The sequence below is a fragment of the Neodiprion pinetum genome, chromosome 3 (assembly GCF_021155775.2).
Source record: "Neodiprion pinetum isolate iyNeoPine1 chromosome 3, iyNeoPine1.2, whole genome shotgun sequence".
Classification (NCBI taxonomy): Eukaryota; Metazoa; Arthropoda; class Insecta; order Hymenoptera; family Diprionidae; genus Neodiprion; species Neodiprion pinetum.
In genome coordinates, this window is record NC_060234.1 from 42,685,154 (window position 1) to 42,710,194 (window position 25,041).

The 25,041-nt window shown below is 42.7% G+C and overlaps 1 protein-coding gene across 1 annotated transcript in view; it reads left to right on the forward strand.

Moving 5' to 3' along the window:
- The window catches only part of Neto (Neuropilin and tolloid-like), a 36,912-nt gene extending 16,640 nt beyond the window's left edge, over window positions 1-20,272 (forward strand). Inside the window, exons 3-8 of the mRNA XM_046616760.2 lie at window positions 10,268-10,528; window positions 11,527-11,681; window positions 11,768-12,014; window positions 12,654-12,769; window positions 14,653-14,793; window positions 16,532-20,272. Coding sequence (XP_046472716.1) covers window positions 10,268-10,528; window positions 11,527-11,681; window positions 11,768-12,014; window positions 12,654-12,769; window positions 14,653-14,793; window positions 16,532-17,365 — 1,754 coding nt within the window. The 3' untranslated portion in view covers window positions 17,366-20,272. The remainder of the gene's footprint in view (window positions 1-10,267; window positions 10,529-11,526; window positions 11,682-11,767; window positions 12,015-12,653; window positions 12,770-14,652; window positions 14,794-16,531) is intronic.
- Window positions 20,273-25,041: the final 4,769 nt, after the last annotated feature.

A 25,041-nucleotide genomic window follows, 5' to 3' on the forward strand; every position in this document is an offset into this window, starting at 1 on the left:
ATTGGCCGGTGACAACCATCGAGAAAATAATATGTCAGTCGCCCCTTCCACTACCGGGTAATAGTTGAAATAGTATCATTTAAAGTGGGCATTTAAAATGTAAATTGCATTTTGCATTTAACATTTTACCCATTTAAATTACGTTTCTGAAACGATTTTCCATTTTTCATTTTAAATGGAGCTATCGAAGCATTTTACCCAGCAGTGGTCCCATCGTCCCAAATTTCGTTCCTTGATTCGGTGCGATGATTGAATCGAATAATTTTACCCTGCACGAGGTCGCGTTCAAGGTTATACATATCTCGAAGTCAATTGATGACGCGAACTGGTGGGTTTATTCATCGACGCGATATCCGCAAGCTTGCAAGCTTCCGGGTTTTTTCCCATACGTCAAGCGCGCGTATGCAAGCTGGAATTGATTCGGGAGGTTATACACCATTGTGAAGAAATCGCCCGGTCGTCTCCTTGATATAGAGTTTGGTTGACGGGAAAGCTTTGTCGGCTTATCGTGACGCCTGACGCTTATTGTTAGAGCTCCACATCCCGAGTTTTGCCTTTGCTTCTCGAAGAATGAAGAGCTCGACCTTGTTGGCCAGCTCCTCGTGTTCACTTGCGACTTGGGAGAAAAAAATCATATCGATGATGTAGGGAGCGTGTATACGTACTTAGGGTGGAAGGGTTCGACCTGACCGGACTCCCTCCTCCTCCCCTTGGCATCGGGAAAAACACTCACGGCACGGAAAGGCCAAATTGGAATTGTAACCGGAGGATATAAACGAGACACTTCCGGTACGACGGGAGCTTGCAAAGCGACTCAGTTTAGGATGGAAACAAGCTCCCTGACCTGTTCCACACTTAATTGTGTCGTCCTCTTTTATTACTTGATATTCAAGCGTCAGGCAAACTGTTGATTTAACTCTCTGTCACTGACTGAATGTTATCTTAACCAAAATGTTACCTTCGACCATCTGGAGGATTGACTAAACAGTGCGCAGAAGGTTCATGCAAGTTGGATCATGTTGTCGTTAAATTGACACAATTAATAAAAATTTGAGGTCATTTATTTTGTAATTTGATGTAGGAATTGGCACATTTGGAACTCGATACTCACTTATGACGGTAACATGTGGTACCTCAGATTTTTTTGTCTCTTGCCGAGAAAATGTGTGTCAGTAATAAATTTCACAACTCCATATTTGGTCGAAGGTATTAATAATAATCTTGCAAAGCATCCACCCGTTCAGGGAGAAAAATCGGAAATCCGTCGTACCGATAAGTGCTCGCAGATCGATGTGAAGGCGAGTAAGCATCCCGATGGCCAAGGCCCGAGTCAAGGAAGAAGACATTCGTCGACGTGTCGACTGCAGCCGTCTGTCGAGTCCAAGCCTAATTTAGAGAGTCCCGAAAGTTATTTATATGGGGAATCACAATGGCTTCCCGCAGGGAAGAGACCTGACCGAGTTCTCTGTGCTAGAACTTTTTCCCTGACCCGGATTTCGCAGCCTCGCGCCTGCAGCTGGAGAGATAAGTACCTACCTAACTGTGCCACATCTGATGCCACAACTGGTCTAAGTTTGATTGAATCGATTGTCTCGTCCGTTTTGGCTTCCTATCCCAATTCTGCGACACCCGTGGATCTTCCCCAACACTGCAGGGGTTTAAATTATTTTTGGTTTCCTATGGTTCAAGTAACTGCGCACAACTCTGGTGATAATAATTGGAATCCACCTTCAACTTTTGGAGTGTAAACAGTGCGTGCTAGAAACTGGGATTGTCGATCTTGGTCGTCAGACTTGTAGGACTGTTCATCCACTTCGCGTCTATAGGTATATATTTGTTGTGTGGGTATCAGAACAAGAGAGAGAGAGAGAGAGAGAGAGAGAGAGAGAGAGAGAGGAGAAGAACGGACGAAATGGTTATCGGGACAGGCAAGTCGGCGACGAATTGGGCAGTCGGCCTATATCCTCTGGTTAGAGAGGACCAGGATAACCCCTCCAGATTAGACACAACAAAATTAGCCAATCCAACGACCGAACTTATTGATTGAAAAAATATCCACGAAGCTGCATTTTACCACAACCTCGTCCACATCTGGGGATTCGACACTTTACTTAACCACGACCCGCTGTATCACCAGCTGATGAGAGGCCACGAAGTACGAGCACTCTCTCTCTCACTATCAATCACGACGTCAATCATCATCAGTTAGAAAGTACGTTGATTTAAATTATATTCGTGATTTTCTACATGAACAATTTGATGAACTGCATAGTGTATAAACTGCGATCACGTCCCGATTTTGCTATCACGATTAATCTCTGTTTTATATTTCTTAATGGAAGTCAGATTGGCTGCCTAATATCATCTTGTGCGTAAGGTAATAAATTTAATTTCACCATCAATAACCTCCAACGCTTCGGTTACCTTCCTCTTTTTCCCGATTCGTCACCTCCGATTTTCTCAATTTCCTGATATAACATGTTATCGATATTGAACCGTATAGGTAAAATAAGTGAGGTAGGTACGGTTTTAAAATCAATTCTTACAATGTATACATACCTATATATGTATATGTATTTATATAGATGTCGGAAAATAAACTCTGAAAGTGTTTTATAGATAGATAACTAGATTCACGAGTTTTACTTTGACTGGAAAAGTTTCCCCCGCCTATTAGACACGAGAACTTTTATATCTACTGCGAGGATTAAGAAGTTTGGTGGGAATTTGATGAGTCCGAGTTTCATTGCAAGTTTGTCGCTCAAGTCTTTGGCAAAGCGATAGGAATTATACCTATGTATGTGTATGTGTCTGCAGGGTGAATTATTTAGTGGAACAAGAGAAAATGGTAGGAATATCGTTTTCCTCATCAAATGTTTGATTTCTTTGAAAGTGATGTAGAGACCAATGTTATTACGTCCAAGTTGAGACGACGATCCTATCGCACGGTGGAACCGGATCTGTCGAGCCATTAAGTCAGTCAAGTCTCTCGAAGGGAAATTCTAATGAAAAGGGAATGGTCCTTACGCTCCCGCTACTTCCTCGCTCGGGATTTTGAATCGGCGTAAGCGATCAACCGCGTCTATTTAATGAAGTCGATGAACCCATACCCTGCCTCATCTTACTGGAAACTTCCAACACTACCTACCGCTGCCATTTGCATATTGCTTCGATCCCCGAGCGCACACTTAAAGTCTTCGTTTCACTCGAGATTTGAGTTATTTACTCTTTTGATGATTGGGAGCAATCCACAGGCTGCATGATCCACCCTCACTGGGACCATCATTTTCACCTTCTGAAGCAACAGTCATACGACAAGGGAAAAAATATGGGCATTTTCAATAATTAGCACTTCGTATCTTGCTTCACATAGTTGCAAGGTTATTTAATATCATGCTGAAATTTTAATTATTAAAAGTACTGTCCTCGGATGATTTCAAGCACATCGATATTTGCCGTGCGCGATAATTTTGTAACGAATATACTACATTCTACGTTAAAGGATACAGTAGAGAACCTGCGGAGGTATTAAAGACGTCCTAATTTGAACCTAACAGTGGAAGAAATTGATATATCTGCCTAGTTTAGATCAAGAATAGGATCTCTTGTCAATACAAGGGTAATCCTCCGTAGGTCCTGTTACCTCCTCTGCAGGTCCTATCTACCCACTACCGAAGTTGGCATTTTGCAGGTTTACATTAGGGCCAAAATTCCAACTCGGGTGTCCGCTGGTTGCGGGCTGATGTCATTGGTGCAGATAAAACCCGCAGGTCTTAGACACGCATGCAGCATCGACGCAAACTGCAGATTCCGGTCTTGCCTTCCTCTCCTTATCTCAAAAGACAGAAGACTGTTTTGGGACTGGCCGATCAAGAGTGAAAATAAAAACGACGCAGCTGAAAATAAGCCTTGTTTTTTACCACCTTATCTTTTCCAACGCGGCGAAGGCGAGACCATTTCCGGGTAACACGGTGACCCTGGAAGAAGGAATTCGCGATAGGTCAAGCCTCGTCAAGATGGGTGGAACGTGGACGTAGAGAAGAGAGCGCGCCGCGATCCCGGAGCTGGAATTGGCAATTCGCATTCGGATTGGGGATGTTTACTCAGGCTCGTATACGTAAACACAGTCCCCAGTTTTGCAGATAAACTGCGAACCGTGATTTCTCGTCGAATTCGCCCGGCCTTTTCGACGTCGTCCTCATTCCCATCCTGGACTTATGGAATCAGCGGAAAAATCAAACGGCCAAGTTCCCCAGCTCTTCTTCTTCTTCCGCATAGCTGTTCCAGCTCTACTTCGGATGGCCTAATCTTCGTAGCTCTTGGCTCTCGACGGACAGCCGTCACGTCTATTGATTATCATGAGCCACCTACTTCCCATCGCACTATCTGCAGAACTTTGACGTACCCTGTCCGCAACAAGTTATTATACAACAGCGTCAAGGTCCAACTTCTCTGCAGCTGTGTTCCAGGCGGCTTTGTCACTACGATAAACTGATTGTGGCAGGCGTGTGAGCGAGTTGATGAATACGCGGGGCAAGCTGTGTTGATTGACGAATTTCTCTCCCTCTCTCTCTACTCACATCCTGGGTTTTTCCACTTTCTGATCATTCCGCTGGACGTTTTTCTCTCATACTCAAAAGAAGAACCGAGCTTATGAATTCTACAAGAGTTCCTCTCTATCATTTATTTTAACCTTGACTCTAGAGCTTCCAAATGGTTCAGAGAACCCTCGAGCACATACATTATTGAAAATACCGTGTATCTAAAAGCAGTGCTTTATACGATTAGACAAGTGGGGTAGTTTACACTTTACGACCTGTTCGAATGGGTTTATCGATTCAATCGACGGTGTTGGGGATATATGTATAATATATTCAGCTGCGATCCGGTAATAGCGCCGATGTATAAATTTTTATTTCCACAGTGTAACGAAGGTGTTCGCCTCCCAACTTTTAGATTAAACGCGTTATCGTTGTTTTCTTTGATATCGCGGCGCTACAAGTTTCTACTTGATCTTGGAGTTTGTTTAAGTTCAGCTCTTTTATGGATCCGGTACCTCACGATTACTTCGGACGTTAGCTCATGCTCACACTGCAGTCTAACAAACTTTTCAACTGAGCTTTCGCCGAAGTAGGTATACACACACCGACTTGCATGTAAGGAACTTATACGCGCGAATGGCTGGGACACCTAACGCCGTCGCCTTTCTCCATCACCTTTGTAATCGGGCGAGTGCTCTTAAGGGACATGCCGACCGTACAGCACACACACCCATCCGCCTAGGAATAAAAATGCCCGGCTTTTTTCTCCCTTATAGCTCTTCATTCCGCCTCCCGGCCGCTGTCGCTTCCTCCCCGACGTCTGCAGCCTGTCGTCTTTGGTTATCCAGGGAATTATTCAACCCCGACGCATCGTTAGGATTCACTTTATCTGCCGTTTCCGCCTAGCTCGAATCCGGGTCTAAGAGCCACGTAAAATACGAGGACGATATGGGCGCCGCCGGGGGTCCGAGACGGTTCGAGTAAAATTATACGACTATTGGCACGGTTATTTGTATACCATACACAAGCCTCGAAATTCTGTATTCCAATGTACGCGGATACGGAGGCTTGTAGAAACGTCTCATGGCCTGATTTCCTTCATGCCGTCAAGACAAAGGTCCTAAGACAGTTGAGAGGAATTTGGTAAACGAAAAACCAAATAAATCCACTTGTGGTTTCGGAAAGTCAATCTGTACCTAAAGTTTTGCGAAAGATTTTAAAATTCATGTGAGCTGAGAACTACTCGTTTAAGGAAATCAGAATTGTTTCTTTTTTGGCAGGTTTTACCATCGTATAAAAAACATGCGTGGAAAAAATATAAAATACCAGGATGAATTATTCACTGCCTTGGCATGGAACAGCCTATGTACACTTTAATATCCTTAAGGGGGTGCTATAGTCAGTTTTTACCGACTGCGTTGAATGTCTTTTATGTTGGATGTTATCAGAGGTTACGCATGGGGATGGCAAAAAAGGGGATAACAGGCCTATTCTTCATGTGATCCCAAACACAAACACACCAACATATTCTTGGCGTAAAATTAAAATGTGTCGTCGTTCGAAATTTCATGTAGAATTTCGGCTGTCATATTCAATTTTTTCAACGTCTCTCATATAAGTAAAGATAGGAGACATTTAACAGAACGAAGTCGGTAAGAGATGACTACAGCATCCTCGCAATCGACAATATTGTCCCGGAAAATTTTCAAAATCACGAGTAGTACCCTGGCCGCAGGGATTACAGGGACAACAATCCCGTACAGGAAGGGATTAAAACTGAAAGCGGACGAGAGAGGGGGCGGAATGAAAGAGGAGATTGGTGAAAGGGGAATAAAATTTCTCGAGTAAATGGCATGCAATTATCCGATGTAATCACTCCGGTTCCAGGCCCGCGGCCATCCAGAAGAAAGGAGAACCGGCAGAGTGGGCGATCCGTAGCCTAGCCGGGAGATTAAATGTTCCCTCGATCCCCGCCGGGACGGAGGAACGCGTGTACGACAGAGGCGTTTGTTTTATATTTGATCGTCGGCACATCAGGACTCGAGAGTCCAGGATGTTTATTCTTGCCGGGTCTCGACGGCATACCAGACAGCCGGTTGGCCGGCTGGCTGGTGGGATGAAAAATAGCTCGGGCCGCGACGATCGGCCGAACGACGGACAGGAGCAACGAACGTGCCGACAGCCGCACCCGTAACACCCTCCCACAATTTCCGTCAATTCTACTCCCTCTTGCTGCCGCCGAGAAAGAGAGGCGGAAGAGGCGGGAGAGGCGGGAGGGGAGATTTATCGGGCGCCCAGGGACAACCACCCTGCTCGAAGCGCATGCCTCGATTTCGATGTACACCCTCCGGCATTAATACCGTTCGCGAGCCTTCCACCCCTGGCGCCACGTGATCAGGGGCAGGATCACCAACCCCGCTATAGTAAGGTGTAGAGATAAAAATATATAAAAAATACTACAATAATTGGTAGCGAGGTAGGTATAAATATTTTACTACCTCCTCCAGGTTTTATACTATTTTTTTCAGTATTTGTCACGAGTTTTTCGAGTGACAACTTAAAAGAAAGAAAAGTTAATAGATGAATCATACTGCGGTATAGGCATGCATCGCCGCATAAACACTTTCCGGATATCTCAAAGGTCGGACTAAGCTTTGCGGGGTTCGCGTAATCTTTTCATTCGCGCTTTCGAAGTGGTTCAATACCGGACGGAGGTTATATCTGGAGATGCGAACGTTGTAAACCCCGGAATTCATACCGAATCGACCAAACTGTGACCACAGTAAGCCTTGTCGATCATGTCTTTTTCTTAGCCAACGTGAGGGTATCGTTTAATCTTTCCTACGATTGAATTGACGTGTAGGATCGACTGAGCGCGATACATTGATGAGTTGATCCCTTCGGTGGTCGATGGTATAAGCTTCGGAGAAGAGTAATTGAGCTCTCTAGTGATGCAGTGAATTCAATTGACTTGTGAAGTAGATAAAACAGCAGAGAAACAGTATAGAATAGAGAGAGAGAAAAGAAGGCGGTAGTGTGGGAAAACGACTTGAGTGGAAAAGACAACCCATTGTCGCACTATAGCGAAGGCTACTATACACGAGTCTTGGAAGAGAGGAGATTAGATTGGATAAAAGGCAAGTAACGCGTAACAATACGATATAAAGATAAGTTATGGCGGTATACCGAACTTAAACAAGACCAATTAATCAGCACTGTGACGTCACAGAGAGCAAACGTCGAATGCAAAAAGGAAACCTGCCGACAGGTTTTGTGAGACTCGCAACCATTGGTGCGATTGATCGAAGGTGTGAAAATGGACCGTTGGATAAAAAACTATATTGAAGATTGACACGATTCATTCTTACCTCTTTCCCGCTCGATGTAAATGAACATATAATCGTCTAGCAAGAGTAGACAAACTCGCCAAGGACATCGGCCCGGCCATGAATGGGACCTAGACTTGGCTGAGAGATCGAAAAAGCCCACGCGAAGTATGCGACTGGCGTAAATTTAAGTTTCGTCTCCGCGGACGCGGCTCGGATTAAATATAGAAGCACACCGCAATTCCGATGTGGACATGGCAGCTACCGTATCGCGATGCTGACTTTACTTACCTGACACTTTTTCGCTGTTATCGAGCCTACGAGTCGGCACAGAATGCTTAGGAAATTATTTCGAAACTCGTGAAATACGTGTCGATGGTGCTGAGGTATGAGGGACAACAAGGCACTTTCGATGCGTGAAGCAAAATTAATTATTCCTCTAATTAGCTCGGTACGAAACCTCCGACACTAATGTATAATAATATTCTCATTTCGACCAAGGTATAATACTTTAAATATCTCTTACTTGAATAACAATTGGGGTGCTGGTACATTTTGAAATAGCTGTTCCGCCATCTGGCTCTCACTCATAATTTATTCGTTGCATATTTTCAGTCAGATAATTTGTATATTAATCAATCCTTTCGAGTCTATGTGATAACACTCAACGGTGGTTTTGTTGCCCTTAATATTTGAGTGGACTTAGTAAGATTCGATGTCAATGACTCTAGGGGTAAGCATAGTTTTTCGAAATTGTCTCCAGCTATTTATTTTATCGACATTTTCATATATGACTCTTTGTTGCCCTGATTTTATCCGTGAAACTACGTGTTTGAGAACGAAGAATTTACGAATAAAATGAGGGTAACAAAAAAAAATCTTCGTGTAATTTGGGTGAGAAAACATGCCTTTTTTTTCTTCCTACGTTTCACAAGGGAATCTAATTTCACCTTGATGTATTCACATTCCGTCAAATGTTTGTTAAACGTAGTTCTTTGTTTAGAACAAAGCAAAACGTTGATTAGATCGTTTCCACGTTTAGCCTGGTACATTCGTGATTCCTACCTTTCATGTTTTTGTCTATCGTGACAGCACCGATGAATGGCAAAACGCGAAGATTAAGCGCACGGTTCAAACTAAATCTTCCATGATAAATTCAGAGGATTTGTTCATTCCTCAAGTCTCGAAAGCACATCACGAGGCAATTTCAAGAGTAAAGACTCGCTAATATATTATCTTATAAAGATGCTTTTCATGATCAGCATCGTATTTGATCTCTACTGTACAATCCGCATACTCGTTTCACCTTTGCGAAACCATAATTCCAAGCCTCGTCATCTCCAAAAGGAATCCTTTTACTCCACCGAAACATTATTTTCCTCGCTAAGATCGATGAACTTTGTATCTATACTTCCTGGATCAATACATCTGCGCAATTCTATACATAGCAACAATTGCAACTGTACACTCAAAGGTGCATTCTCGCGTACCTCTCCAGAGACGGTCGGGTGGGTGCTTTAAGGGATGAGCTTCCATTCGCCAGGGCAAACACATTGTAAACTCGATGGTATATAACCGGTACATGAAACGACGTCACTTCGGGAAGGCAAAAAGCTTCGCTTCACTCGCTCTCTTTGCAGGCCATTAATCCGCTTCTGATGCAACCGCGACAGTCAAGAGTTAATCGAGTGTGTTCACTCTCTGTACGTTCGTCGGTGTTTTTGGCGGGTCAACTGTAGGAGTTAGTTTAGATCGCGTCATTTTAACGGTGCCATATTTGCCTCATGGGTTCGAAAAACGTGTCTAAAGACACCGAGAAAATTCGTGTTCCATTTGATGTTCCGGTAATGAGACTTTTGGAACAAACTTGAAACTTTGGCTATGAAAATGATTTCCTCTGCCAGACAACAGGAATGTCAACAGCGTGGTGTGAATCGATATGCACAGTCACGTCTGGTCGGAACCCGACTGAAGCTTCCACTTAACTTCATGACGGTGAAATACAACTCGGCAGATGACGAAGAGACGTTCGAAGCTTTCCGCTTGAAAAGTTTGCCTCTCGATGCCTCTGATGTGGTAGAGGATGAGACAGGTCTGCTCGCTTGGGGCCGCTACTCAAATTGAGTTACTATTCCACTCCAGAGGTAACGGGCTGTCAAAGAATCTCTTTAAAGTCATCGCCGGGCCAAATGGCAGCCACCGTGAAACGCGCATGGTGATTTATACCCGGTTTCTCTGTAATGGCGATACAATTGCATCACGCACGATGTAGCGTTGAAGTTGGTGCGATAAGTCCGACCAATCTAGGCCGAATCCCGCGACCAGCTAACAAAAGTTTTACATGACAGCTCATCCTTGACTACGAAAGAACAAGTAAACAACGGTGCTTTTTCCCGCCAGCGCACAAGGGCATGCTCCTGAAGCTCGACTTCCGGGATCGGTTTGACATAGAGCCGAGCGATGGATGTCGATTCGACTTCTTGGAGGTTCGTGACGGACAACATGGGTTTGCCAAAGAGATTTTTCATCGGTGTGGCAAGGAGTTTCCCCCTGTGGTCATTTCGCAGTCACGGTACCTATGGCTACGATTTCACAGCGACGAGAACATCGAGTACGGGGGATTCAAGGCCGTTTGGAGCATGATACCCCGGCCCACGGATAGTAAGTCGCTTGAGTTGATATCAAATCAATTTCGATACCCCGAGACCATTTCTTATTCATTTTCTGACCAAAGTTCTGAACCGTTACTTCAATGCCTCGTAGATGCGAGGGGAAATATTTTTTATCTTACAGTGGAGTACCAAGAATCTTTTGACGTGTGGAAGCGTATTCTTTTCACATTCATGTCTTGTCCATGAGAATATCAACACCCGCAATAATTTGTTTCTACTATTTCAACGCACAGCTCGAGTTGATTGCTGTTAGTTAGTGATGGGTGTTCAGTAACAGTTCATAGTTTTTACATCAGACGAAGCGACATCCTGACTAGCTATTGAACCCGCTAGAAATTAAGATCGAGACTTCTTTGATCGTGCATCTAAAATATCCATAAAAATGCCCCGATCCTTGTTTTAACACTTTGCGGCACAACGTCTCATACATGGGACACGTTTTTTGAATCGGTTATTCAAGATTTATAACCAATTTTTGGGATATTGGTGTCATTTTTTTTTTTTTGCACAATTGTGCTTCTAAGATGTCATTGTTGACGTCTTGAGAGAGATTATGATTCCGTGAATATAGTGAGCGCTATAAATAAACAAAATGTTGAAAATGTCGGTTTTTACAGAATAAATGTAATTGTTGGAAGATTATGGGGACTAGAAAAGTGGAACTCGGTAGTCTTGGGTCAAAATTTCAAAATAAAAGCGGATTCAATACGGTGGACTCAAAATATAAGAATTGATGCAATTCGCTTGAAATTTGTTAGTCAGGGGTTTTCGGTGAAAACGAATCCGACGTCAGAATTTCAAAACTCATGATGGCGTATCCAAAATGGTGAATTGAAAATATAAAAATTGATTCTACTCGCTCGTATTGAGTCCATTATTTTGAATTTTGAAAATTTCTCAGATCTGACCCCATTGAATTTGACTGCAATGAAAAATGTATGCTTCAAAGAGTTAAAAAAACAAACTTTGTGTCTGTTTAATCCAAAGAGGTGATACCGGAGCCAGAGTCCTGCCTGTTAAATAAAACGGGGTTCGAGGCGAACATCAACAGCGAGGAAGTAGAGGAACAGAAAAAAATAGCGGAGAAGAACGGAGTGGCTCTTGATTGTATGTGGGTGGTGACGGTCGAGGCGGGATGGAAGGTAGTTTGTCGTCAGGTCAAAAAGCTGCGTCGGAGCTCGAAATCGGAACTACGTGTAACTTGCGTTTATCCTTCATTTTGCCACAGATCCAGCTTTCTTTTACAAAATTCAAACTGCAGAGGCCGAACGAGTGCGACAGCAACTTCGTCGACATCTTCGGTGAGCGGACTGACCTCCCCTCCCGGCTGAAGAATTTCTGCGGAAGCACCGCTGACCTTGTCAGCACTGAAACGAACACCCTTTTTCTCCGGTATTACGCTGAGCCACGGGCTCTCAATAGCACCTTCACATTTCTCGTCACCGCCTTTAGAGAGAAGGGGGGCGATAGCTCGAGTGAGTCTGCATCGTCATGATACGTAGCTGAAATTTTTTCCATTTAACGCGGAGACCCTGAAATTCGAAAGTTTTTCAAAAATTATACGATTCTTCAAAAACCTCATAAATTCTAATTCACCGTCACATATCTCGCAAAAACAATTCGATACAATTCTGCAGCTAATCAAGGTAGGCAGTGACAAATATTTAACATCCAATTGACAATATTTAGATATATTTTCAAGTTCGATAATATAGAAAAAATCTGATTTTGTGAATTATTTCAATATTCAATTTTCACATGTCTACCGTATTAAAAGGAATAATTTGATATTCAATAATCAGGCTGAAAGTTTAATTGCAACTGTTGTTCTGAATGCTTGTACAAGGATTGTGACGCGAGGAGCTTTTTTAAGAGCACTACAATTTTTGGCGTTATTTCAACCAACATATGAGACCGTAGTGAAATACAACGAATCCAGAGGTGGAGAGAGAATAACGTATCATGTATTGATATCGTTGAAATTTCACGTCAATCGGAAAAGTTTCGAGTTTCAGGATAAAAATACAAAAAGGGATCCGACTCAAATTTTGCAAAATGTATGTATTTGAATCGTCGTATTTCAATTGATTTTGAATTTCCTTTAAAAATTCCAGAATGCCGTGACGGAGAATTCGACTGCGATGACGCAAGATGCATCAAAGGCAGTCTGAAGTGCAACGGAAATGACAACTGCCGTTTCCGAAATGACGAAGAGCCCGCGAAATGCGGGGTGAGCATAATTTTCATCGAAATGACGTAAACCGCGCATCAAAGCGTTTCCGTTCATTCTAAATATCAATTTTCCATTGGGCATCCAGTTTCCTTTTTACCGTTCAGCCATACGTGCAAATCGGATATTCACCACCTATTAGAGCCCCGTTTCGCGCATTGCGCCGGTGACTGGTATTCCCGTGATTACGGTGAACCGATCGGGTGGCTTTGGCCCCAAACGCCGCTCGTTATCGCCACGGATCAGGGATCGGATCGATACTTGAACGCCCCGCGGTCCTGTTTGCGAAACCAGGTGGACAACGGTCTGATAGTTGCAGGAAACCGCAACGTCGCCGTGTGACTGTCGCTGTTTGCGACACTCTTTTTGGAACACAGAAGTTGTAAAAAGAGGGTGGAAAACCGGAGGGAACGACAACTAGAACGGAAGCGCTAAAAGCTTGCGGGGAAAAACAAGTGCTTTGCAACATCCGGGAACTCCGGAATGCTTGGTTAAGATTAGGCGGTCGGTAAAATCCAGCGTACGAATTTTCCCGGATCAACGACCTCTCGGTGAAACAAAGAGACGGAGAGACGTTGTTAGTCTTGTTACTGATTTCCTCATTTACGTCACTCTGTTTACCGTGGGAACAATTCGAGGATATTCTCCGCGACACCCGAGGCTGCTGCCGAAGCCATCCACGAGAGTGAAATAAAATCGATACAGCATTCCGTTTCCCCTTGTTTCTGCTTTCGCGATGCCAATTAGACACCGAGATGTATAGAGTTCATCAAAGTAGAAGCTTATAAGAGCCAATCTGCGGCGATTCGCACTCTTGCAGGGCTGCATTAAGTGTCCTGAAAAATACTAAAATTTGGACCAATTATATGTGTCTTGAAAACTCGAATGTCCAATGGATTTTTTCATTTGTTTCGATCAATAATGATACCTCTAATTTTTCTAAACTTTCCCGCCATTTTGTAAAAATGTGGCGACCCGAAATACTTTGGACACGGATCAATGAATGTTTCATTGTAAAATGAAGACCTCGATAACACATCTTTTCGTCATGGTTCGAAAATGGGATGAAAATGTTCATTATTTTTTTGTTTTGAATTTTTGTTTTCCCAAAAAACAAAAAAAAAAAAAAAAAAGTCGCTAGACTTTACTTTTAATGATGGTTTCCTGTAGTCAAACTTCGTCTTTTTAAAGTTCGATTTTCTTTTTAATTCAAGAGTACACCGAAGGTGACAAATTTTTTTTTGTTCGAATTAAGCATCTTTGGTTGACGATGACCCGTTGGTTTGATAATCCCATCAATCAGAATAGTGATCCACGCTCTGTGTTTATGAATTTAAAAATTCATAATTCCATCCGTTGAATTTTGAATCAAATATGAAAATATTCCCCACCAAGCCAAAGCACGGCCGACGATCAGGTCGCATTATACGAAAAAAGGGGGATCAAAGTGTAAGACACCATTCGGCCGTAAAGCAAAGTGATAGGAACGCGTGCAGAAACGGTAACGGAGAGAAAAGAGAAACTCGTGCGAGCGACACTCGTAACAAGTTGATTATCCAGCGTGCTGAACTCGAGCGATAAATAACCAATCGCGATTTATAGTCTATAGCTACCTTATGCCTGCCTATCCCACACCGGCATCAAGTATAACGTAAAGATACTTTGATACTGTACGAACGAATGGAGCGAGGAGTCGGTGAGCGGACGGATCGTAGCCGTAGGCATAAAATGAGCTCTAGATCTTCTCCTCACGCCTGATCCCCGGAGGGTGCGCCAAAATCTATTGGACACGCGGATCGAGGCAAGAGAGGGTTCGTCCCAGCTCTCTTGTGAATTTTAAGTCGAGCCAAGCGCGTGATATGTTCCATTATTCTTTGCTCCAGAACACGGGAGGCTCCGTATCGATGAACTCGGAACACATAATCATCATCCTGGTCGTATTCTCTCTGATAATGTTCGGCATGAGCTTCGCCTTCGTCTTCAACTGCGTCCGGAAGCTGATCAGAGACCACAGAATAATCCAGGTGAGAACTGACGGAGGTTACAGAAAAGCTCTTCCAATTTGTGTTTTCAACTTCTTCCGCAACTAATTCGAAACGCAGGAAGTTCCTGTTTGAACGTGCATAATTAAAAAGAAAAATCCCGAGACTCATCAGCTGTAAGCTAACTTCCGATCGTTCTCCGGGTTTTTCTTTGTTTGACTCGTTTAATGTATACGAGGTATACAGGTATCGGAAATTCGGGGGAAAGCGCAGAGCTCATCACAATAAGATGAAAGGAGGATGCGAATTTCTTTGATATTCCGCTCTTCAAGCGGCCCGAGAACGCGAAACACGGTGAACTCGAACATTAAAATTTGCGATCTTGCATCGCCACGAATAAAGCCACGCCAACATTCGTATAACAATTGATTCTAAAAACGTTCGTGCATCCGGCAGCGTGTTAATTTATACGCCGGGCAGATTTTCGCCTGCAGTATAAGCGATGCAATCAAATCGCAAATCGGCCACTCTGCTCATGCCCAATTAGTTGAAATTTCAGTAGCTGAGTCTCGATATTCGAAATCCTGTATTTGCAAATATATGAGTCGATCCTGGCAGCAATCACTCGCCCATTAGCGAGCACGTCGTATTCGTTAATTGAGGTCTCAAGGCTTCTTCGTTATACCGGAACCGGAACTCGAAAGCAATATCATTCTGACCGGTGATTTGAAATCTGTAGAGTAAATTGATAAGTCGGCATCACGTCGTCTTCGAAATATCGTGGCAATAATTCTGGCTGGTAAATATGTACATTTCATACGGTAAAACCGGATAAATGTCAGTCATTTGTCCTTTCCGACACTATCCGACCACGAAGGTCTTTATTCACGTCTGTAGCGTTCTGAGAAACCAGACGCGAACGTAAAGCACACGATCCGGTAAGATGGCATCATGTCACGAACTCGGTGAAAGCAGAACAGATTCGATAATAAAATATAATAAAATTAAAGAATATATATGTTTGTACAATACAATTTGAATCTATATGTAGACCAAGTCACTGATCAGATAAGAGTGATAGTTAGAAAAAAATGTTGAAAAACTGATCTTCAATACAGGGTTTTACAGGTGACCTGCATATTCGGCAGAGCTTTATCATATGAATTATTAAAATATTTCTGAAAAGTATCGGTACCACAAGAAAAAAAACCAAAAAACAAAAATAAACGATACGCATATTGTGTTTTGAAAAGTGATGTTGCGTTGTGTGATGTCTGAATAAATTTTATGATGATAACATGGTTCAAGGTTTTTGAATATAATCTTTGAACGAGTCATTCTAAAGAGACCGTGCGCGATATCGACTACAGTACCAAATCCATCGTATTTATCCCAATCGACTGTCTACGCCAATGACTCAGCCAATCTTAACATGGCTACGCCATCACACAAAATAAATCAATCGTTTTTAAATAACGGTTTTCTCGGTAATTCTGAGACTGTTACAACAACTGATAGCAGAAAATTATCCTTAATTTTTTCGCTACAAGTGTTTTTTTTTCCGGAACAATAATGACAAATAACCAAAAAAACCACTCGTCAATGTTAGGGACAAATTTGGCCACTCACGGCGCTACTTGTACTCGCGCTCGGTTCCTATACGTAACCTGTACAGAACCGAGTTACTCATTTCATAATCATGATTATTCTGCTATTCATCCTGGTAAATTTACCAATTGCAAATCAACAAGGCACTTGTCTCTGACTCTTTCCTCTGCAGGAGCACATCCGTCAGTCGCGGGAGAACCGGCTGGACGAGATCGGTCGAAAAACCACCCCGTGCCCTCTGTCGTCGACGCGAGTCGACTCGTGCGATCACCGAGGATCCAGCGAGTCGCCGAGCCTAGAAGTGGCGCCAAGCAAAGAGCTGCTTCCGCCGCCTACGACGACGACGACGACGACGGGTTCGTCCTGCGCGTTAATGGGCCACGATTACACCCGGGAGCTGCTGGCGAGGGAGGCGGACTACTCGGCGATGGAGATAAACGACATCCACCGCAGCAACAACGCGAGCAACGCGACCCAGGAACGGCTCCAGGAGTCGAGCGAGGAGCCCGAGACTCGCGACAACGCCTGCCAGACGAGGGAAAGCCTCTTCGACGGCGTTCCTATACCCCGAAGGACGACTTCCGGCTCCCACTGTTCCGGATGCGGCTGCGGTCCGAGCGCCGCCTGCGCCCGTCACAGCGCCCTCATCCCCCCCCCTCCCCACGGATGGTCCCTCCACGACCCCCGGTTCCCAGAGCCTCCGGACTACCTCTGCAGCTACCAGCGATTCCAGAGCCCGAAGCCGGGGAACCGCGAGCCCTTTCACTCCCCGGGGAAGTTCTCCCGGCAGAGCACCCTCGACTCGGGAACGACCGGGACGACCGCCGGGTCCCAGCACTCCTCGGGGAGCGCCCCCTCCAATCAGACGACCGCCGGCACCCCGACCTCCAGGCGAAACGACCCCAGGTATCGGGCCGAGGCCGTCATCGAGCTGCCTGAACTCGAGCGGCGACCATTCAGCATCGAGAGCACCAAGAGTGCCCCCGACGTTATCGCGACGCACTGACGGCGGAGGACCGGGGGCGAGTGGGAACCTTACCGAAGGCGGCATCCCCGACGCGTCAGCGTCGCCACCCAGAGCTCCCTCGACGACGGCGACGGCGACGAGGACGAGGATGAGGATGAGGACGGTGCTCGCAGAGACGGCTCTTGATACTCCGCCCCTCCGCCGTTCTATCCCACCTGGCCTCGACGGGGCAACGATCGGAACGTTCGGGGCTCGGGATTCGCCATTCTCAACGGTTTTCGGAGGGGGGACGAGGTCGGCGCTACCGTTCGATTTTAAAATTCACTGCCGTTGTAGGGTAATTGGCATCGATTTGGGTTTTCCGGAATTTCTCAAAATCGCGAATTACTGCACGCAGCGTCCATAAATTATGTTATCGGTTTTAGGGGGGAGAAGTACAGAAGTTATGACGTTACAGGCAAAAAGCGAAATTCATAGATAAAAAATTAATGATCGATAAAACGTTGTTAATAGTTAACAAATCATATTTGACTCAACTAAAATTTGATGATAATAACGAAACGTTTATTTCGCCATATCCAAACATTCGTTTTTTAACAGTAAATAAACTTTTTTCTCAGTGCGGCTCCGGACTAGGGTGGCTCCTATCAAAGGTAATAGATTAAAATTTCTCTAATGCGTATACTTCGTTTAATTATGCTAATGTAAAAAAATCTTGAGCCGAGAAATCGTATTCATACACACCTAAAGAAAAATATGACGGAAGGGGAGGTGGGACGGCAATTTTTTTTATGTCATTTGGAAGGGAGGGCGAGTCTTTGAATCTTACAGAAGATGACAGAAGGAGGGGGGGGAGGGGCTCAAAAACCCTCAAAATTCGATGACGTAATTAACGGACGCTCCCATATTTCAAGCGATTCCTAAGAAATCGGTTACGAATCATTCAAAGGCGCTGACAATTGCTTGGAATAAGTGTTGAAATCGTTCAAAAATCGTTGGAATATCTTAAAAATTGATATCCTCTGAAATCGCTGTCACTTATTCTGCAAGTGTTTGTATAGCCCCTCGGTTGTTACGCCGGCTGCCTCGAAGAAGCGACGGTGAAGATCTTCATTCCGGTTTGAAGTATGTCGAAGGAAAATCGTGGTAATTTCTTTTGCAAAAAATGAATACTATGTTCTTGGGTGAACCGTTTTTCGGAGGATCTCGATGTGACAAATTATAAATACATGTGATAGCGTTAGGTAGAAGAATTATACGACGCAAAAAACGATCGTTTTATACAGATCGAAACTCTTGGATGCGTATAGTATACATAAAAATTCCATTTAAAAATTCAATGCCCACGGATGATTTCTTTTTTGTTTAATTATTGTGCTCTTTCAAACCCAGTGCTTAGAATATCACGAATTTGTTTGGATTTAGGCGTTTGCTTCAAAGGTTCCATTTCACGGAAAAACTACTCTAACGTTTAAAAGAATTTTTTACTCCGAACAAGTTGCTGGAAACAACAATAAAATACATATCTTTGTAAAGAACGCATATAAAAGTATGCCGTAGGTGTGTCTTTTTTTCATCGCTGAAAATTATCGCGCATATTTTGTCCTGCCTAATTGTTACTCCCTTATTCCTTCTTTATTCAGCTCCAAAAATTTACATTTCCGTATATTACAAATATCGCATCACATTCGCATCAGGCTTCACTCTATCGTAATTATCATTTATAATGCACGTTGACAAACTTTGACACGTCTTTATATTTTATAATTTGTAATCTATGTATATGTATATGTATAATAAGTATGTAATTGTAATACTGTAATATATAACTGATTAGGATGACTATTTTTTCATCATGACTCTCTGATAGCCGTATACGTATAATGTATAATCTCAAGAGTTTAGAGTCTACGCGCGTTTCAGAATAACGGAGTTGCATTTATATGTGTATATATTGTACCAACATTATATCTATGTAATAATTTATGTTGATAGTTGATGTAACTTATACACAACCTCGAAGAAAAAAAAAAAAAAGAAATATTTGGTAATCGTATTCTATAATCTATTGGTTACAGTTTTTCAGCAGTTACACTTACATCTAAAAATCAGCTGAAGATCTTAAGCTAATTGTAAACTGAAACGCGCGTAGCCCGTTTCCGTACGACCAAGAATAATCAATTTATAGTCAATTACGTACCAAATATGTTCTATAAGGTGTACAAATGATGAAATACGCGCGTCTCATTATTGCGATGTATGTATAATACTTGTATAAAGAAATAATAATAGTGGGGAAAAATGAATAAATAGATTACGAACATCCGCGATGCATTAATTAAATTTGCGAGGCTTTTCACGCCAGCCAACAATGGCTCACGTTCTTCTCTTTTCAACGTATCTCGGTTATTTTTTTATTTTTTATTTATTTTTTTTCATAAAATTTAATCTCCGGCTTGAATAATACATCAGCCCAACAGCTATACTCGTATATTCAATTCTTCGACCTGAAGTATTGACGAATTATAAAGAGACTCGAATCGCGCGTCCTACGTCAATTCTCGTTTTATCTAAAAACACTTTACAATTAATGATCCTCTCTCATCTGGTATTCAATTTTTTATTCTACACTGAAAAGCCTCATCAGCGATATAAATCTGATAAAACAGGTAAATAATATGTATTTCACTACGCACTGGTATAATATAATAAAATGATATTACATGTAACATAAATTGAACAGAAATTGTGATGTATACATTTGTATATAAGATAATAAACTACATGTAGAAAAGAAGAAGACGAAAAAAAAGAAACTGAGAATGAAAAGGGGATAAAAAAAAACAATTCCGCGTGAAAAAAAAGAATCATGCGTAGTACAATATAAAAATGTATAACATTATACATGATAATCGCGTAACAGCGGCCAGAGATGAAGATAATAAACGGTAATTTTCGAATACACGAATACCAGCGATCGTTTTATTTTCTCGTAAATTAATTCCTCGATATCCCGATTAATTAAAAATCACGGACTCATACCTGATTCGGATGGCGGGGTTCGCATGAATAATCGCATATTATTGTGCTCATTAGCGTATCTACAGAAAAATCAAAGCTGGAGCGTAAAGAGGCCCTGAAAGTATGAGAAGGGTGTTCAAAACCGGGGCCGAGAATTTGTTATACAAGGAAATGGCGGCAGCCAATTCATCCGTAAGTGATCGCCTTTCGATAAACCGTTCCGAGTGCTACGTCCTCGGTGCCCATTTTTCTTAATTTCCCGGCTTCTTTGTCGCAAAGCTGAAGTGTGCAATTCCGACTCACCCCGAGAGGGAGAAAAAGCTTTGAACCCGGAGGCTGAACAGGGCGGCCATTTGTCAAGGCTTTGTACACACGCAAATATGCGTGTACAATTGTTATAGAACGTGTATAACACGCCTCTGCACTTAAAGTCACCATCAATCCAACGTTCGCGCACTCCCAAATAAAAACCGACGGTTCATTGTCTTCGAATTTTTGCCGTCAATTCCGCGGCTTGCTTGCCAGATTTTCCTGAATTTTGCAGAAACGCCGCGAATTATTCAAGAGTCCTCCGTAATTTGCAGACTCGGTGGGTAAATTGTCAGGTGCGTAATTGTCGAACGTGACTTCGGTATCGGTTCCCTAATTTTCGGCCACGGCACGTAGATGGACCTCCATGTTATACCACAACCCCGGGTTTTCATATTCACAGGCTCACCTTGTACACGGCTATCAATAACTACGCCCTGTTGCCGATCCGGTAAGTATGAATATTTAATAAAATCAGTAGAAAGTAAAGAAAGAAAAAAAAACCAAACAAAAAATATAGGCTGACCTAAAAAGAACTGGACAGTCCTGCAACCTCGTGGGATTTTCTCAGAGAACTTGGAAATGGAACTCGGTTGATTTGCCTGAAAACCTGGACGTTTTTAAATTAAACAAGGTCGAACCGATTGACTTTGAAGTTTCATCGAATTTAGTCCGCACGTTTTTCAGTTATTGTCAGACGGAGATATTTACATTTTTCAAAATAACACAGCATCGGCTAAGCAGAAATTCTTCTAAATCTAATCAACTCTAATTTAGGAACAACTCCATCGATTGAGATAAAAATCATAAGAATCCACTTGTATTCGTTTTCAAAATATTGTCGGACAAAAATTTTTTCGCACATCTAGATGTACAAATAAAAATGGACGGACCTGATTCTGGACCTCGAAACGTCGAGATCTCACAATGAAATTCGACTATTCATTTTTAAAATGATTATCATAACTTCCTATCTACGTATATACATAGGTATTCTGTGAAGGCAAATAAACGAGAAGTTAACAACGAGCAATCAAGACTTGCAATAGAATTTCTCACCCGTATAAGAAATCCATCTCCTAACCATGTATATTCCAAGTTATACCAACTGTATGAAAAAAAAAATGATGACCTTAATTTTTTCGCCACCAGACTCGAGCTTCCGCAGACTCGTGGTTTTCTTTGAATCATTATCCGGTCTGTGTATATAAATTATAAATTAGGCGGAAGAGATAAAAAAAAAAAGCGAGGTGGTTAGGGGCCAGGTCTAAGCACATAAAACTCGTTTGTCTTCGTTAGGCTATTCAGCTTTGTTGCTGCTGCTGGATTGTCCGGCGTGTTTTATCCTCGGCAAACGCGGCCTTTGGGTTTTCACCCCACCTCAAAGGAAATGGGAAATCACGTGTGCGGATTATCACTGTGCACGCAGTAGGGTGGTCCTTAAAAAGATAATTTTTGAATTTCGACCGGTGCGCCCCCCAAATCGGCTCCACGTAATTCAAAAATAATTCACTAATTTTTTCACCAAGAGGGTGGATTTCCCCATTCAACCCATTCAATGAAATTTGGTGTAGGGAGGTTTCTTGGGTCGCTGATTACGAATCTGAACTCAAAATTTGAAAATTAGAAGCGGCGGATCCAATATGGTGGACCGAAACCCCAAAAGTCACTTGATAATGCCGTGTTGGATTCGCCATTTTGAATTTTGTAGTTTCAAATTCAGATTCGTAATCAGCGACCTCGAAAACCCCCGATTACCGAGTTTTATCGAAATCCGACCACTTTTTTGATCTCGCTCTGCCATATTGGATCCGCCAATTTTGATTTAAAAATTTTGATTCATGGGGCGCGCTGGTCGAAATTCAAAAACGACCTTTTTAAGAACCACCCTAGTGTACACGTACCTAAGCATTTCGCACCGCGTCCTCGTCTCGGAATCTCGCAATTGCGAGCGAAATTCGACAGATCGGCACTTATAGCCAAATAAACTTGCAGCGTTCCGTTATCGCTTCTGCAAGCTCGTTTAAACTCTCATCATCCATGTTCTTCGTACACATTCCCGGCTCAAGATCCGAGTCGGAATTAGTCCGAGCACGGAACGAAGTCTCGTACAGACTTTATTCCGTAAAATCGAATCACTGGCAATTGAAATTTCGCCAACCATTTTCGTTCACCCTCCGCAATTACATTGTAGAGACATATAACGGTCGAACTCCTTTCGAAATTGGTGCCAATTTACGTACAATTCCATAGTTTTCTTGTTCCTCGTTTTCAGCTCAAGGGAACTCATGTTAAATTTAAAGAGTAACACTACTCTAACGGCCGAAAAAAGCCTAACTTTGGAAGGAATAGGACTTATTTTCAGTGGGTTTATTTATCACACATTAATCGATTCTTGGCCAAAAAATAAGCAGCAGATTGTTGACAAAAAAAAAAGCTTGCATTAAATTAAAAAACGGCTATGCACTTTCATAGAAAATGTAATTGTGAAGCTGCTGTCAAAATTTCAATTCAATCCATGCAACGGTGTTCGAGTAATCTGTCCTCCCAGTTTGAAAAAAGTGGTTTGGAGAAAAATCCGCTTGAAGTTTTGCGAGCACTCAGCGCGCGCTTCGAGGCACTGTGGCAAAATCTAGAATCGAACCTTTTAAAAAAAATCTTCACTATAGAACCAACTGGATATTGTTTTTATGACGCTAAAATCTTGTTTAAGCCGAAGCAAAACAAAAAAAGTCATTTTTTTTTCTACGCTTTTTCCAGTCATTGTTACATTTTGGTCTTCAGATTTTTAACCATAATTTCCCGTCAATCGAAATATCTTAAAACACCGCGTTTATCGAAACTGCAGATATTAGAATAAAGGCGGGAGGCGTAGGGTAAAACAATTTATCTTGCACATCGGACGTTGATTTTATTCATTGCTCGACTAGACGGAATTACGATCGATGGGTTCTGAGCAATATCGGTAAACGGCTGCGGGCGGTTTTCAGACACTATGCAGTGGCTAGGCGTGACTAATTACAAACTCTGCCGATGACTAAAGGTGCGAAAACCGGGGAAGATTAACGCTGCACAAAAGCAACGGACAATGGGGTATTATTCAGGTGCATCTGGAGTGCAAACGTGGCCGGGTTATTACGGAGATCTATGCGCATCGCAAAAGGTGCAGCGCCTACCGAGCCAATATACCTAATTATTATACACACGAAGGTGCGCCCGGACGCATTAAGCAAATGTTCCATAAGCTTGACTAATGACGGGCTGGATTATTTCGTGCCGCCGCGAAACGCCATCCTGGTAGGAATTCCTCATTTTATTTTAATTTCTTCAAACATTGGTTCGCATTGCGTATATTCGCGCGACGCACAAACATTCCATTTTTTTCAATCAAGCAAGCACACAGGATCCAAAAGAGCTGTCGCACCGTATAAATTTTCTAATTTCAAATGGTGATTTTTCGTTGTTATCTTCCGCCTCTTGAGAATTAATTTTAATATGAAAAAACGTAGCGCGCTGAGATCGATACGTAATTATCGAGAGTTGCCGCATATTAGACCTAAATTTTGTTCTTCCCCGTTCAAATCTTTCAAGGGGACATCAAGTCTATCTAACGGACTTTCAATTTGGTATAGGGGAATTTCTCGGATCGCTAATTACGAATCTGAACTCAAAATTTGAAAATTCAAAGTGGCGGATCCAATATGGTGGACCAAAAGCCCAGAAATCACTTGATATTGCCATGCTGGATCCACCATTGTGAATTTTGCAATTTCAAGTTCAGAAGTACCGAGTTTTATCGAAATCAAATGACTTTTAAGATTTCACTCCACCATATTGGATCCGCCATTTTGAATTTTTAAATTTTGACTTCAGATTCGTAATCAGCAGCTCGATAGATGTGATGTGCCCCTGACAGGATTGAATGGAATCCACCCTCTTCGGGGCACGGGTTAGAGTTAAGATAAAAATCTGAAAAAATTAGGGGATTATTATTTATAAATCGTCTGGAATCGATCGGGAGGGTGAGCCGGTCAAAATTAAAAAATTACTTTTTTATGGACCACCGTAATGAACGCGAAGTGAATTTCCAACGACTACACGGTTCGTTATCTGATAAAATTTAATCCGCACGCACCATAATCCGAGAACGGCTGTTTGCCAGGGCGACCAACCGTCATAAATTTGGACAAAAGTTCGCCACGGAGTACGTAATTTTAGTTTTTACAATTGGGGGTGAGAGTTGTGCTGAATTTACAAACGTTAAAAGTTTTGAGGTTATAGACAGTTGGCTGCCCTGGCAAACGGCCGTTGTCGGAACGAGACGCATGCGCATTAAATTTTAGCAGACGACGGAGAATGCAGTCGTTAAAAACTTACTCTTTATA